Here is a 16339-nt window from a genome sequence, read left to right on the forward strand (position 1 = left end):
GCAAGGGGCCCAGGGCCGAGCCCAAGGCTAACCTTAAACTATACTCTTAAGGCACGTTTGGGGGTATGCTTGTGACCCAAGCCAGGCTGCAAGCCACTTATCCCTTCTTTCTATAAATTTAAGGCCAAAAGCTCAAACCTCGTGCTTCCACGTCATCATCAAATTGTGAACCATTGGATGAATGCATTAGATCGCTTCTCAGACGTTGGATGGAATGCAGCATAGAGCCTAACCCATCAGTCACCGGGCGAAGTCTTCGCCTCCTCAGTGCCAAATGTAGCCCATATAAACACATTGGCCCATCTCTACACACATCTACATGTATCCAGGTCGTCAATCTGTATAAAATAGCTTTATGGCTGAATGCTCCTTCAGTTGACATGTGCTACCTAAATTATCTACAAATTTTGGATAGGGCTGCTAAAAAAAATTTCTTCAAAAAAGCTATTTGTTTCTTTTGTTTCTTCTTGAGATTATACCTCCTATCTAACAAATTGATGTTAACCAAGTCTCGCAGCAACACGCGGGGCATCCTCTAGTATACTCAAAGTTTTGAGCCATATACGCAACGTTCTTACTCAGCCAGGAGGAACCCTGTATACGAAATCTTAGGTGGGCCCGAGGCCCTCCAAAAAGGGCCCCTATTGACGTCACCCTAGGGTCTTCTTTTTATTTTCAAAGACATTCTGAGCATGCTGTTTATTTAATAATAATTCTTTTACCAGATAAATGGGTACCCTGGTTTCCATTTCACCGATAAGAGTCTATGTGAAATTTTAGTTCAGATTTTTTTCCCTATTTTTTTAATATGTTTGAAATTTTGCATGTGTTTTTTAGATTTTTACGAGTTATAAGTAAAAATTATATGTTGGAATAATTTTTTTTGTTCAATTGGAGAATTATAAGTAACAGGTTATAGGGGAGTGATAACTGATAAGAACTATTGAATTATCACCCAAGGGTTAAAAAAATGACTGAATCTTTTTCAAACTTCAGGCGCCTGGAATCACTCCCAATTTTTCATATGACCATCCCTGACATTTTTTTTATCCATGGAAATGGCAGCAATTACAAGTTGAGCGACGCAAATAACTACCCAAGCAAGTTAATTACTGTAGTAAATATTTACACGTCTTTTAAATTCAAATTCAAATTCTCCTCCTCCTCCTCCTCCTCCTAGCTACTGCTGCTGCTGCTATCCTATGATGAAGTGAACACGTCCGTTTAATTTCTTTCCTGTCCTTGCAAATGAAAATGCAGAGAACTCAAACTGAGCCACTTGAGCTCCATGTCGTCTTCCCCGGCGAGCTCAGCGACGACATCTTGCTCCTCCTCCGGTGATCGATCAGGCTGGCCGTTGCCGGCGGCGAGCTCAGCTCGCTTTACGCCGGCTCGCGCGGGCGCGCCGCCCAGAGCGAGCTGAGCGCGCGGAGGCGCTGGCAGTAGTCGCCGAGCGCGAGGAGCCCGCGCGCCGCCTGCGGCAGCGTCAGGATCTTGTACATGTTCTGCAGCGTCTCCTGCCGGAGATGGTCGGCCTGCACGTCATCAGCAAGATGTCAGCCGAGCTCTGCTCGTCGTCGGACATGGAGATGGGAGGTAGGTGGTGGTGATCGGCGATGGCGTACATGGTCGACGAACGCGACGAGGTTGCTGAGCCTGCCCATGGCGCTCCCCATCTGCGCCATGTAGCATCCGCCGTCACCGGCGGCGGAGGACGACGGCTCCTCCTCCTCCGGCGGCGGCGGCGGCGGCGAGGCGTCGCAGGAGGTGGAGACGACGACGGCCTCGGCGAGCAGCGAGTCGGCGAGCGTCTGCTTCAGCTTGTCCATGCCCTGCGACAGCGCGTCCTCGAGGTGGCGCGCCTTCTGCTGGAGCCCCTGCACGTCGGCGGCCTGCCGCTCCGTCATCGGCTCCAGCTGCGGCGCGAGCACCCTGATCACCTCGGAGGGGCGGAACCCGGCGATCCAGAGGAAGAACCGCTCGGCGCCGGTGCGCCACACGCCGGACATCACGAAGAACACGTCGCGCCTCGCCGCCTCACGCTTCGCCGCGAACAGCCTGTCGTAGTGCGCCAGCGCCGCCTCCACCACCGCCCGGAGCTCCGGCCCCTCCGCCGCCGCCTGCAGCGACGCCCTCAGCTCCGCCGTCTGCCTCCCCTGCTCCTCCACCCACTGCGCGTACTCCACCTCGAACGTCACCACACCTGAACACAACAAATCAACAAAATTCCATCACAATTCTTGTCGAGCTCGATCAATCGATGGATTCTTGGAGAGAAGCTGACCTGAATCGATGGGCGCTGGTAGGGTGGCTGGGTTGCTGCTGCGGTTGATGTACGCGCTCTGCATAGCTCAGCCATACGTCAGCAATGACAGCCATGGAGAAGAATCTGCTCGTCACAAGCTGGTTTTCTTTTTCTTTTTCTTTTTTTTGTTCTTACCTGTTGCCTTGCTCGGGTGATCTCCTGCTCCAGATGCGCCAGCTTCATCCGGCTCGTCTCCAGGTTCTGGATGTAAGCCTGTCACAAAATCAAACAAACCTAAATTAAATCATATCTTTGAATACAAAATCATGAACAATGAGACGAATAATGTGATGTGATCATGAGCTTGCTCACCTTTTTCCGTAGCCGGCTCTTGCGAGCTGCTTCTCTGTTCTGCGCGAGCCGCCTCTGGATCTAATCGAGAAAAAGGACGAACAATCAATCGAATTATAGTTTGTTAATTCTAATTAAGCTAGTCGTAATTAGCAATAATTTCGGGCGATTAGTTTAGCTAGCTTGTGTCAGAGAGATTTTGTCCCACCTTGTCTCGAGGCTTGGACGCCTCCTGCTCGAAGCTGTCCGACGCATGCCTCGGCGATTCTTGCAGAGCTGCAGCGTTGTCTTGATCGTCTCCATGCTGCAGAGGCAGAGCTAGCTGATCCAACAGCAAGAGCGAATCAAAGATTTTCAAGAAATACATCAGCAAGATGATGGAGGTTGTTGTGTTAATTAATTATTATAAATAAATAAATAATTACCTGGCTCTCGAACTTGGGCTCTGTTAGCGGCGGCGGCGCGACGACCATGGCGGCGGCGGCGGCGTTGCTGGTGCTGGCGGTGGTGTCCGGGCGGATGAAGGGGTGGTCTCCCCAGACGCCGGCGGCGAGGGGATGGTGCCGGCGGTCGTAGATCCCCATCGCCGCCGGCGCCGGCGCAGCGAACTGCGCGGCCGCCGGCGCCGCCGAGGTCATGTACCTTGGCGCGCTGCTCGCCGTCGCCGCCACCACCACACCAAGAAACAATCGATCGATCAATTCAATTCAATTCAACACCGCCACCAATCAAAGAAACGAGAAGAAACAACAGCTCCGATCTCTCTCTCTCTCTCTCACTCAGAGCTGGTTCGGTTCAATGGATATGGAGCTCGGAATAATCCCGACGAGCTCTCTCCCGCTCCTCTCCCCGCTAATGGCGACGACGCATCCCTCTCTCTCATATCGCGTAGTAGTATTTGATTGCTTTGTTGCGTGCTGGCCTGGACCAACTCACACACTACACTCTCTCTCTAGTTTCTCTCTCTACGGCGGCGTCGCTTCCAAAGACGACAAAACGGGGCACAGAAAGGGTGTCGCCTTGTTCGCTTCCGCCGTCGCCGTTATCACTGACGACGTGATGGCGTCAGCGGTGGTGGGGGCTGCGTTTGAGAGTTGAAGAGAAGAAAAAGAACGTCGTTTTTCGCTAGTACGCATCTCAAACTGCTGACTGATGTATTTTAAAAAATATAAAAAGTTAAATTAATTCTTTTTAAAATTTATAATAATTAATATTTAATTAATTAGGCACTAATAGTTTATCTTATTTTGCATATTTTTTCAATGCTTCTCATATATTTTCTTCATCTTAAAATATACCCCCTCCGTCTCGAAAAAAGGCATTCTATAGTAATGGATGTGATATTTCCTATTACAATGATTCTAGATGAAAGCTTGTCCAAATTTGTTGTATCAGAAAATGTCACCTCTAATATTATATTGTCTTTTTTTTTATGGAATCATGGAAGGAGTACTCCTATAAATGATTTCTATAAATGATTTTGGAGGTATAAAAGTACGGCTGAAGACGACGCAGCAAGCCTCGCTGGCGCATGGGGGCACAGGGCGCTTGGGTGGGCCCAGAGGCGGGCGCCCACGTGGCAATGAGTGGGTAGTATGGGTGGGGCCGAGGTGAGATGGCGGTTGCTGCGTGTAGATCCAGTTTGTGGGGGGTACGGTAACTCTGTCAACCGTTAGGTACATCAGTTGTGTGAATTTTTTTTTTGAAAAAAAAATAAAACTAAGGTTATTTTAGTGATGGGTTTGAGTTTTGTTTGTGAATGCTCTGACTATCAAGAGGGGGATTTAGGATTTTAGTTAGGTTGGCTCTTGCATACAAATCCGTACATATACATGTTTCGATTTATAATTATAAGTAGTTACTCCGTTCATATAATAAGCTCATTTTTTCTTCTCACATCTATCTCAAAATATATTTATTTTTAAGTAATCATTCTATCGGAATTTATGAAAGTATAGAGTATAAAGAAATAAATAATTGTATTGGGATTTAATAAAGTGGGAGTGCTATAATTTTTTTTAGTTCTGTAGTATTAATGTGTGGGATGGGTGAAAATTAAATTTATTTTAAGACGAAAGAAGTATAATTTAAGACATGGGAGTATTGCTTTAGTGGCTATCATTATCAAAAGTAATAGAGACTTTTATGCGTACACCAAAATTTGGTTCAATGGTATATACTCCATTGGCATTAGGTATATCATGTGCAACCTATTTTGGATTGTGTGCTCATAGGAAAAGGATATACATTCTAAACTCTTACTAGTACTGTGATGTTATGAGCACATTAATTTTCTCTAATTCCCATTAATTTAAATCAAACAGTCAGGACTTTTCTAAGAGTTATGTAAAAAAAAATAATACGTGTAGCGATGTTATTTCCAATAATAATGTTGAATAGCGTATTCATATGTTAGAAAAATACCTATTGAACTCATTATAAATTGATAAATCAATGTTACGGCACAATCCCATTCAGAAGAAGACATATTTTGACGGAATGAAAAAGACGCACTAGTTACTGGTACGTGCATTTTTTTTGTAACGAAAAGAAAAAAAAGGAAAGTAAATCCATGCACGTAAAACCGTTACTTAGACCGGTACCATGTAAACAAAAGAAGAAGTTCCATGGGTTTCATCACGTAGAGTAAGATCCTAGCTTTCCAAAGGAACACTAAAAAACAAAAACAAAAACACCATTTTTGTCTTCAATTGCGAGGTCACATGTTTTGCCGGTGGATCTCATCGGCAGGAGACGAGACAACGACGGAGAAGCGGGATCCGACGTGGCGGCATCCACGTCATCCCGAGGGTGACAGGCCACCGTGAAATAACAGCAGCTAAGCACTCAAGCTTTTCTTCTCATGGCGACACGTCATCATATTTTAGAGGTTGAATAGTACTTCCTCCGTCTAAAAAAACAATTTACTAGATATTGACACGTCATAATACTACGATCATATATAGTATTACAATGTATCAATACTAGCAACCCCATCGTTTAGTTTATTCGTGGCATATTTGCAATAGAAAAGTAATTTGTAAATAAAATACTTGTTCTTAGTGATCCAAAAACAAAAGCTGAAAAATAAACTTCGATAAAAAAACTTAAAATGAACTTTAAATCTAAGATAGAAAATTTAAATTTCCGCTGATAAATATAAGTATAATCGCCAGCGATGAAGGGAGTACTAGCTTATCTTGTGGAGTAGAGACAGTGACGGCAGCGGGGACCATGTCGTCATTGCTGGCGTCACCCCGCATCAGCACAGTGGGGCCGTACGATTGGCTGGCTCACTGACTGTGGCTTGGCCGGTTGGCCGTGCGGGTGGGCCCAGATATAATAGGCATCCCTTCGATGGTTAAAATGCCTAGTTATCATATTTCTAACAGTAAAAATAAGTCGATCTTAAAAAAGGTCTTTTTAATATGGGCATAATCATTAGAGCATAACTTTGTTCACTATTTATTTTAATTGTAATATATTTATAAATTGTAATTTTATGGCAGTTTTTCTCACAGCAAATGTATGCGCATATGATTCTCGTCCATCGTTATTGCTATTGGTATTTAAATGTTTTCTTAAACATGTAGCAAGGAATTTTACATGGTGTTTTGAATAAGCGCTTCATTTGGGGTGGTTGTTTGGTTAATTATTAGTTGTCACACATATATTGTTGACACTACTGAGTGGGCTAAAGCCCATGTGAAGAATTATTCTTAAGAAAATGATAAAGGTTTTTTTACCATATGTGTAGGATAAAGAACCTTCACTTTCGATGTCCTTTACTGGGATAAGGCGCTGATAAGTTTTCTGGAAAGCGCCCTGGGCGAGTAATCGCTAGTCTTTCCCAATAACTCATCTTTCTCTACGTTCGGGTATTGCGCATCGACACCAACACCAGGCACACATTGCACATGCGGTGCGTGTTACTCCCCGTCAAGACAATCCTCTTCCTGAATAGAACCAGGACTGTTGGTATGTCTCACTCATGTTTCGCATGTTTAATGTGTTCATGTTTAGATCAGTTGAGTTGATTATGTTAGTTTACATGCTTATTGTCATGATTTATTTATAAATAAAATAAATTTATATGTGTTTCTATTTCAAATATATATGGTCTTTGTTTTAATTTCTCCCTTGGTCCACACTCAAGATTAAAATATGTCAACCGAGTAATTTATTCATAATTAAACCGGTTCAAACAAAGTACTTTCTTTCACACTAACTGGTTGTTCGGAACGTGGATATCTCACATAGGTTATGATTGACATGATATTGGTCTAATTCAAAATTCATACACTCCAAAACAACTTCTAATATAACTTACTAGAAAGTGGAAATATAAACTTTTTCACACGAATTGCATGCTTCCAAAGTCATAAACCTAGCCCTTTTGTCAGAAAGGACGGCAACATATATAATTGTCATGGAGTAGTAAAGATAGGAAAAATCTTTTTCTCTCTTTTTTTAATGGTTGGGACCAACTTTGATTAGTTAGCTCTGAGTTAGTTGGCGATGATGCGTCTCTCACAACGTTTGAGCCGTCAGTGCGTCGTCAGCAAATTAACTAGCGGCACTTGGAATCTGACTATTTGTGGGGGGTGGACCCCACAACATGCCACCAGGGCACCAGGGAATCAGGATCTCCTTTGCAGCCACTCCTAGTGCTTTCTGCACTATTCTGGTCAAAATGAACCTCTATTCTAGCTTATAGATTTGTAGTTTGTGAAACCACATGCATATCTAGTACCACTCCAATAATCTAGAGCCATAGGATTTTATGCTTAATTATCTTGATGAGGGATCATGTATTATCTATCATAAAATTTCAGCCGTGCGATGGTATTCGAGGGCATCCTCATCATTTTCACTGGAAAGTATATCCATATTCCTGACTGTGACGATGATAGGAATGTAGTTCGACATTTTATTGGAGGAAACTATATCCCTTGATTTATCATCATCTCTATTTTAACGTAATAGTTGATGTGTTGTTCAGAAGTAATTGTCATGCAAGTTGAGTGTTGACTCCTACTTTTAGTCTCTTAAAGTAATCAAGTGTTCACCTTGGTTTAACTGTTTTGTTATAAGATATTAGGTGCCGCGCTATCTGTTTTGTGGGAGATTATGGATTTTGAAAGAAGTTGACGACCTAGAAGACCTTCAATATTAGGGCGAATCAACTATTTAGACCTCCACGAATGGGTCTTTGTTTTTAGTTCAATCAATTTTTCAAAGTGTAGATTTCAAAGGTAAGGTGAATCTCCAAGGACGAGCATACACGTACACATGTCGAAAAAAATCTCCCTCTCTATGGACTCCCATGTAGCCATGTTGTACCACTAGATGAAGATTCCAAAAGAAGGGCACAGCCCCAATACTGTGGTGGACCTGACCTCACTTTGTTGTTTTTGTAAATAGTCCACTTGATCTGCTAAAGAACTATTAGCACCAACTCTATAATTTAGTGTATAGAGTAAAATGCACCGGCGGTTCTTAAACTTGTCAGCAGGTTTCACTTAGGTCCACGAACTTATAAAGCGCACATCGAGGTCCCCTAAACTTGGTTTATTGTATCATCCCGGTCCAAAGTCGCGTTTGACCGTAGTCTTGCCTACGTGGCACGCCACGTGAACGATGACATGGTTTTTTTTTATTTTTTCTCTCTTCTTCCTTCTCTTTTCTCTTTTATGAAAAGACGATGACATGGACGATGATGTGTATGAGGCATTTTCATCTTTTCGACAAGGAAGAAAGAGAAAAAAAGAAGGAAGAAGGGAGAAAAAATAAAATAAAAATCCATGTCATCGTCCACGTGGTGTGCCACGTAGGCAAGACCACGGTCAAACGCGGCTTTGGACCGGGATAATACAATAAACTAAGTTTAGGGACCTCGATATGCGCTTTGCAAGTTTGTGGACCTAAGCGAAACCTGCTGACAAGTTTAAGAACCGCTGGTGCATTTTACTCTAGTGTATATATATTAGGCATCAGATTATTAAGCTAATTCCACTCTGTTTGCCATGCCTAAGGTTTTACAGAATCACCTTAATTTCTTTTGTGTAAATTCAAATGGAACAATGGGTTTTTTTTAGAACAGAGAAATAATAATAAATGGAACACCAATTAAGAAATTCTTACCTAAGTTTGTGGATGTTGAAATGGTCTTCAAGGTATCCCGGGTAAAGCTCCATATGATTCTTCAGTTGATCACCGTTTATATCTAACATATATTTTCTTTTAAGTGAGAGAGAGAAAGATTGAAAAATCAATTCAACTTTTGAGATACATATGCGGTGTGCCTTCACCAAAAAGAGAACTACATAGATCCTGAAGCATAATGTGTGTTATTGGTATATTTTTTAATGTAGATTATTATTTGATTACTGCTTCAAGTCTAGGATTTGTAGAGTAGTATTTCATGGAAGTGTAGATTCTTAAACGATTTTAAATTCAACAAAGATTAGGTTTTCTCTTTTAAAAGGAAGAGGGGATATATTCTTTTCCCTTGTTTCTGAATGACATAAGAGCAAAAAAGTTGTCGGTACGTCATCTGTGACCAATGGACTAAAGATGTGTGGTGATGCATGAATATGGAAAAAAAAATGCTCTCATGATATATTAGTATAATACCCTATAGAAGATATGATCCTTAAAATAGGTTTACATGTTTGATCATTCTCAACCTCTTAGGAATATAATTACTAACTGGAGAGATGGAGTTCCATTGATTAGGAAATACCATGGTCTATAAAAGGAGATGATTGTGTGCATCCTAGTTGGTGCAGAGGCTGGAAGTAATATTTCTATTAATTATCTAAAAATATTAGTGACAAGAAATTTTTTACATTTGGTTGTTGACAATTGATAGAAGCATAAATACTTGTGGAGAAACAAAGATGATGAGTCATGTTCTTTTTATTTTCAGCGAGCTGTTGCTATTCTGAAAAAAAAAACAGATCCTGATGCTATGATTTAGTTTGCTATGACACTGTATAGTTTTCTTCAAGGAAGATTGTGATAATATACTACAAGGCAAAACATTCTACTTCATGTTTGCCATGCATGGAGATGAACAATGTGATATAAATAAACCTTAAAAAAATTGGCACATTTCTCTGCAAGGAAAAAAACCTACTAGTCCTTCCTTTTTCTTTTTTTCTTCTTTTCTTTTTGCGACGAAAAAATTTCTAGTCCAAGTAACCTGATATTGGCCAAATTTTAAACACCTCCTTTTGTGGTTGAAGTGTGCAAAATAAAATTACTATACTGAAGAAATCAAATAAAAAGTCGACAACTAACTGTAAACCGAATAAATTGAACAAAATAAAAAACCGAGTAGCAAGGTAGTACCTTTCCTGTGAGGATGACCAGACAAGAACCAAATCAACCAAGCAAGAAATGGAGCAAGAAGAAAAATGGCTCAAGAGCTCCTCATATATGCAAGTGCTCTTGCTGAGGTCCAAAGGGCAAACACCACTTGCCCACATGAAACCATGTACCAAGGTTATATAAGGAGCCACCCCTGCTTTTTTCCCCCTCAGAAAGGAAGAGCCAATTGCAGAGCTGCTTTTGCTAAGAAATGTTATCACCAGGGCCTTCATGCTAGCTTAGGATGCACTAATTATTCCTTTTAGTAAACTAATCAGGTGCATATGTCCAAAGTTACCAGTAAATATAATGCATGATCACCTAACTACCAGAAAGATGGTAACTTTGGTGGTGTAAAAGTTAAAAAAGAAGAAGGCTTTTCAAGTACCATTTACTACTGGCACCTGATGAACTACACATATGCACACTGCAAAAAAAAGTGAAGCTTGAGGTTAAGTAGCTCTGTGCACACAACTACACACTGATTAGGCAGAAAGGCATGTATAATGACAGATTAAGAAAAGATAGTATATATACTTACTCTTAACCTAGTCACCAAAGTTTAAAGGGAAAATTAGAGAAGCTTGCTTGATTAAGCAATCCTTCAAAGGCACCTTGTAATCATTACTAGTTTTCAGATTTGCAGCAAGCAAGCAGCCATCTTATTCCAGAATCTCACTGTTTTGATTAGCACATACACAATCAGCTAGCTAAGGATGTGTTAGATCACTAATAAACTTGACCATACTTTAATTTGAAGCAAATTAAATTCTTCATTGACTGTGCCACATTGACTGAACTGAAGGCTCATGAAGACATGCTTATCTACACAAGATTTTAAATTGAGAAAGATTCATAGTAGTACTAGTATACAAAGGACTCTCATGTTACTTGATTCCATATGCATGCATGATGCAAGTATTAATTAATGATCAAGGAAGGATTAACTAGATTCAACACCTTAACTCATGCAATGGAGCTTACCTTTTCTAGCATGTAATCACAAAGAGGCCTCTTTACAGAATTACACCCTCTTTTGTCAGCTATCTGTTCATGATACTGCTGGTGTTCTTCATCCATGTTTGCTTTTTAGGTGCCATATATAGCAAATCATCATGAGCAACATACCTACCAGGTATAGGTTAATTACTGATGTTTCTTTTTAATTAGATAACACATTCTAATTAATTAACCCAACCAAAACAACATACCACATTGTCAACTTAAGATATATAATGAGTAAGTTCAACTTAAACTAAGAAGTAAGATAGTGCCATGTACTTCCTCTCAACTCATGACAGAATTATATCCTAGAATGTATGTAGCCAAAGCAATTAACTATTCTGATCAACTATATAGATTTGAACCTTTTATATGGAATAATGGATGTGACAGAGTAAGTTTGTCATCAATAAATTGTGTTTTTTATGTTATTGTCCCTCTTCGAATATATAAAAAGTAGAATATATAGTGTTCAAAGATATGTTTTGTCAACATTGAAAAACAGATAACATCATTCTTTATCTACTACAAGAGGGAGTATAGATTGGTGCGTGGCAACGAAGCATTCTCCTTTGCTCTAGCTAGAGGCTCCAGAGAAGATAACACACCTTTGGACCTAATTAAAGAAGATATACTCTGATGTAAAGCATGCACAAGGGATTAACAAATTCATCAACAGTGATTAGTTGATTAAACCACAATGGTTTTTTATTATGAGGGCTCTAATGCAATGGGCCCATTGCTGATTGCAGCATTATCAAAAGCTGCCAGCTGCCTCTGTCACTATCCAACATTTCTTTCTGGTTCCCATAGTTCCTTTAATGTCTTGAATGTGTATGGGTTTTCCCCTTAATTTTCTTCTTTCATGGTTTGCACAACTTGATTTTCCACTCCCTCTTCTTAATTTCCCGCTCTTTCGTGGTACCCATGATTTTATTTGTGGCTTTTAATGCTTTGAGAAAAGTTTATTTACCCATGCATCCTTTTTATCAAGTGTGGACCTGTCCATAGAGGCCTACAAGTATCCTCGATGAATTGTATATATTTTGATCTAATTTCCTAGAATTTTATATATATATATATATATATATATATATATATATATATAGAGAGAGAGAGAGAGAGAGAGAGAGAGAGAGAGAGAGAGCAGGAGAATTATACATTTTATTATTATTCATGTACACCTCTTCTATCATCTGGGTCGAATTCATGTAACCTCTAGTACTCCCCTGTGAATTATGTGGGTTATTTGCTCTTTAGCTTATCATCCACAACCAACATTTGAATTTCAAAACTTAACTTTAGAGTTGATTTTGATTTTTTTTACCATATTTTATTTTCAGTATTGGCTTTTTAGATGCTAACAACACATATGTAAAATTTTTGCCCATAAATTATATTTTGGTCGCTAATAAGCGTTACAACTTATAATTAGTTATAGTCAAAACGACCGGACTCATTTGTAGGTGCAAATTTAAAAGTTTTAATTTGTAATGATTATTTCTATATATCTTGTATAAATGATCTAGTGGGATTTTTTTGTGGTACACCAAAACTTTGTGAACCATTCATTCTACAGTCATCCAAGGGCCAATATTTTTCTTACCTCTTGGGTGGTAAGATCTCATATATTATCATTTATTTAAAGGCTATTACTATTAATTACTAATTGAAATATGGAGAGAAGAAATGTTTCCTTGCATGTAATAAATGATCTTGTGACATTTACATTATCCACCAGAGTTTATACAGTCCCATTTCCTTACTACTTTTTTTTCAATATGATACATATAATCATTAAAATGAAGTTAATTCCATAAACACTGAAATTAATTAACTTCAGCCAGATCAGCACATGTCTCATTGTCTGGCCTCACTTCTACAGATGCTGCACTAAAGTGCTTGATTGGCCCAAAAGAAATGTCAGTACCTTGTGTTCAACATGAAGTTAACCATAAACAGCATGGATTCTTCTCAGGAAAAGAGAGAAAAGACTTGGAGGAGAAAAGGAATTTGCATGGGACCAAGGAAAGAAAAAAAAAAGGTTTCGAAAGCATTAGCTAAAAGAAAGAAAGAGTGGAGCCTCAGGTGGTGAGAGGGGTTCTATTTCACTAGAGAGAAGTTAATAAAGAGTGGTGCTGCATGACTAAGATTCTCACATCACTATTGTGCTTGTATATATGCAATCATTCATGGCTACATCAATATATGCATCATGCATGCATGTATACCATATATGTATGTATTTGCAACTTGCTAGGGAATATAGAACTTTAGACACCTAGATTTTGGACCACATATATACACTTTGACGAATACATTATACATACAAGCCTAGCTACTTGGAACATAGATATTTTGCAAGAAGCAATGCAATATTACATGATACTTCTTTTAGAGAGAGAGAGAGATAGATAGATAGATTTTGTGTAATTTGGGAACACAAAATAGTCAGTAAAACTTGGGAAGTTAGTCAATATATTCTGTCATTTCAATTGGAGTCAGTGAAATTAGAGGAATCTCCAAATTGATAATTGTTTCCAAGGTATAAATGTAGCAGGATCTAAATTGGGTCTTACAAAGGAAAATGAGAAATGTTATAGTACTTATGAAAGAAGGTAACATATGGTATCATCTTTTCTAATATAAATTTGGTTCATTATGATATACAAGGTCCTGGAAGGCTTCAAATTTTATGATGCCTCTCAAATATTGTAAAATCACTCAAAGAAAATAACTGAAACCATAAGAGTTTACTATTATATGCACAAGATTAATGTAGTGCAGTTTTCTTCCATGTAATCGACAAAATAAGTAGTGCATGCAGTTTGGTGTGTCATCAGCATGGAGTAGGGACCGCCTCATCAAACATGGCCTGAGTTAGGATCAAAAGTGTCATACAATGAGCAAGCTAGAGTGCAATTTGATAATTTATTCTACTACCAAAAAGAGGCCAAGAACTAGTTAAACATAACAATTACTCAATTAGGTCTTAAGATAATGCTGGATGTCTCATTGTGATGGTTGCTTGTTGATCAATGACTAGATGCGGCCTCAGAAGCCGACGCAGGCAGATGAGAGGTGAACATTTTTTTCTGTGATTTTGGTGATGAGATTTCGTGTGCAAAAGTGATAAGTGCTGAGCACAATAGAATTTGGCCATCTGGCTGCACCATTCGGCGATTCCTTGCATTTGATGCTTTATAAATTTTGCAACTTGCGTTACTGAAGAGGCACCAGGTGACAGATTCAGGAAACTTGCAAATTCTCGCATGAATTAAACTGTTAATTTAACCTTTCAAAAATTCACCAGTCTCCAGTGGCAGATTCAGGGAATTAAACATATTAATTGTGTCGAGTGATACTATGATTGGCATTATTTTAGGTCAAATTAGCAAAGTATATGTTTAATTTAGCCTAACATTCAATTTTATTTTTTCTTCAGAAGGTTATTTTTTTTAAAAAAAAACGCTTGATAGTTATACAACTGCACTAATTGGTTGTAGCTTCGTTGAAGTAAAGGCCAGAATATCCATTTTATTAAAAAAAAGATGACGTCACATGTGTATGAGCTCCCACTCAGATAAAAACAGCCTTTTACACTGTAATTAATCACCATTTGTTATCACCAGTCCGTGATTACCCAAGAGCGCAACACGTAGTCATACACTTAGATTGGCTCACGCATCTACTTTGTCGAATCAAGCAGGTAGAGAAAAATAAGACACGGAGATGAGAAAGAGAGGCGAAGTCTTGGATAACCTCATTGCCAATTTGCCAATATAATAATTTATCAGTTGCAAAGCTTCAACCTTGTTAGTTAAACGCTGATCATTATGAGGAGGACACTTCGTGCACTCAAGTCTGAAGCCAAACTCTTTGACAATATGTGCCAGAAGAATAATTGGCACCACTTGTTTTGTCATCCAGAATCAGAGAAGCAGTCTATTTTTTTTATTAATGAAATGGTTACTTGCAAAGATCTCGAGATTATATTTGCATCTCTCTCTCTGAAAGATACTATTTTAAACAGTACTATTAATTAACAAGAAGCAAGATACAGTCAGGATCAGAGGCTAGCTGAGCAGCAGTGACATGCACATGTCAATGAGATAGGCGTTGACTTGGTTAGTGATCATCAAATGATGGCCTAGCTTGAACCACCAAGCAATTGGGTTCTAGGTAGCAACTAGTGGTTTTTTTGCTGAAAAAAGTGCAGGTTTTCATCTGTAGATGCAGAGAAGGATGATATGAAACAGTGTCCTTGCAGACACATAGGATGAGCCTTTTGTCCCACTCACAATGCAATAATTGGCCAAAGAATACAAGCAATTAATCAGCAAACATAATGCAGCAGGCAATGTCAGTTGTCAAGGTGTCATCTCTGCCTCACCTTTACTTTCCCTTTCTTGATCCTTTGCATGGACAGGTATAGATTGGGTGGTAGCTAGGTGCCAATTTGTGCCACACAATGTACCCCATCGATCTCAGAAAGACTTCATTTCTAAGTGCTCCAACTCTTGTCCCCAAAAGACTTTATTTTTATCTTTTAATCTACTCTAGTTCCGTAAATCGAAAAGTTTTATCTCTTCAATAACTCTTAATTTCCTCTTACCTATTACTCCGCAGCACTATTTTCTTATTAATGAGGGGCATTTTGGTCTTTTACCCTCATCACTAATTTGTCAACTTCGTCTTAAAATTGAAGTCTTTGTGAGACAGAGGGAGTACATATGGAGGACCCCAACCACAAAGGCACGCTGCTTTCACAAGCTTGGTTCAATCTAAGGGGCCTAAAGTTGTGGAGGAATATGTAACTGAATAACACTGCTATGTGCCTCACTAAGACATGACTTTCAGTTGCTTATGAAGCTTTAAGCTGACTGGGGCTTGCAGGAAAGGAGAGGATGCAACTCACCAAAGTGCAGAGAAAGTTGCAAAGATTCACTATCTGTGTGATGCTTTTGACGATGTAGAGATGTATGTTATTCTCATGTAGCTTTCGGTTGGTGCCTGGCTTAATTTTAGAATAGTGCCATGTATTTAGATTTGCTATATTTGCCACTTGCATAACTCTTCACTTATTTGTTTTCATACCAAAAAAATGGGCTCTTGATGGTATTGAACTATCACCATATTATCAAGGCTCCTCATACTATGCTTTGCTATATTTGTAGCATAAGCCTGAATGTAACCTAGCAAGAAATCAACAGAGAATTGCATGCAGATTAGTCTTCTGCTTGCTACACAGCAGGTGATTCATTTTCAGTAGTACACTGGCAGTCAGAACTGTAATTTTAAGCTCTTTTGTATGACACATCACCATATTTTGATGTACCAAAAGATTCATGACTACAATAGCACATT

At 39.4% G+C, this 16339-nt stretch overlaps 1 protein-coding gene across 2 annotated transcripts; it reads right to left on the reverse strand.

Annotated features, from left to right (window-relative positions):
• Positions 1-1016: 1016 nt before the first annotated feature.
• On the reverse strand, positions 1017-10648 carry LOC9271290 (transcription factor TGAL10-like). 2 transcript variants are annotated; one of them, XM_015794973.3, is made up of 9 exons: positions 9953-10648; positions 8741-8822; positions 3022-3247; positions 2805-2918; positions 2618-2677; positions 2441-2518; positions 2285-2342; positions 1626-2203; positions 1017-1535 (listed from the first exon to the last, which is right to left on the reverse strand). In XM_015794973.3, the coding sequence occupies exons 2-9, from the start codon at positions 8791-8793 to the stop codon at positions 1383-1385; spliced, it is 1320 nt and encodes a 439-aa protein (XP_015650459.1). In that variant the 5' UTR covers positions 8794-8822; positions 9953-10648; the 3' UTR covers positions 1017-1382. The 2 variants fall into 2 exon arrangements, with proteins under 2 accessions (XP_015650459.1, XP_066159434.1); XM_066303337.1 differs by lacking the exons at positions 8741-8822; positions 9953-10648 and having other exon boundaries at positions 3022-3469.
• Positions 10649-16339: the final 5691 nt, after the last annotated feature.

Source organism: Oryza sativa, chromosome 8 (genome assembly GCF_034140825.1).
Source record: "Oryza sativa Japonica Group chromosome 8, ASM3414082v1".
Taxonomy (NCBI): domain Eukaryota; kingdom Viridiplantae; phylum Streptophyta; class Magnoliopsida; order Poales; family Poaceae; genus Oryza; species Oryza sativa.

What these genes read in the sequence shown, in the direction of transcription:
- LOC9271290 (XM_015794973.3), bottom strand. Translation starts at nt 8,793, where the DNA reads ATGGAGCTTTACCCGGGATACCTTGAAGACCATTTCAACATCCACAAA. An exon ending in CGTCCAAGCCTCGAGACAAG is followed by an intron (nt 2,678 to 2,804) that starts GTGGGACAAAAT and finishes TTTCTCGATTAG; the next exon opens with ATCCAGAGGCGGCTCGCGCA. An exon ending in TCGTCGCGTTCGTCGACCAT is followed by an intron (nt 1,536 to 1,625) that starts GTACGCCATCGC and finishes GATGACGTGCAG; the next exon opens with GCCGACCATCTCCGGCAGGA.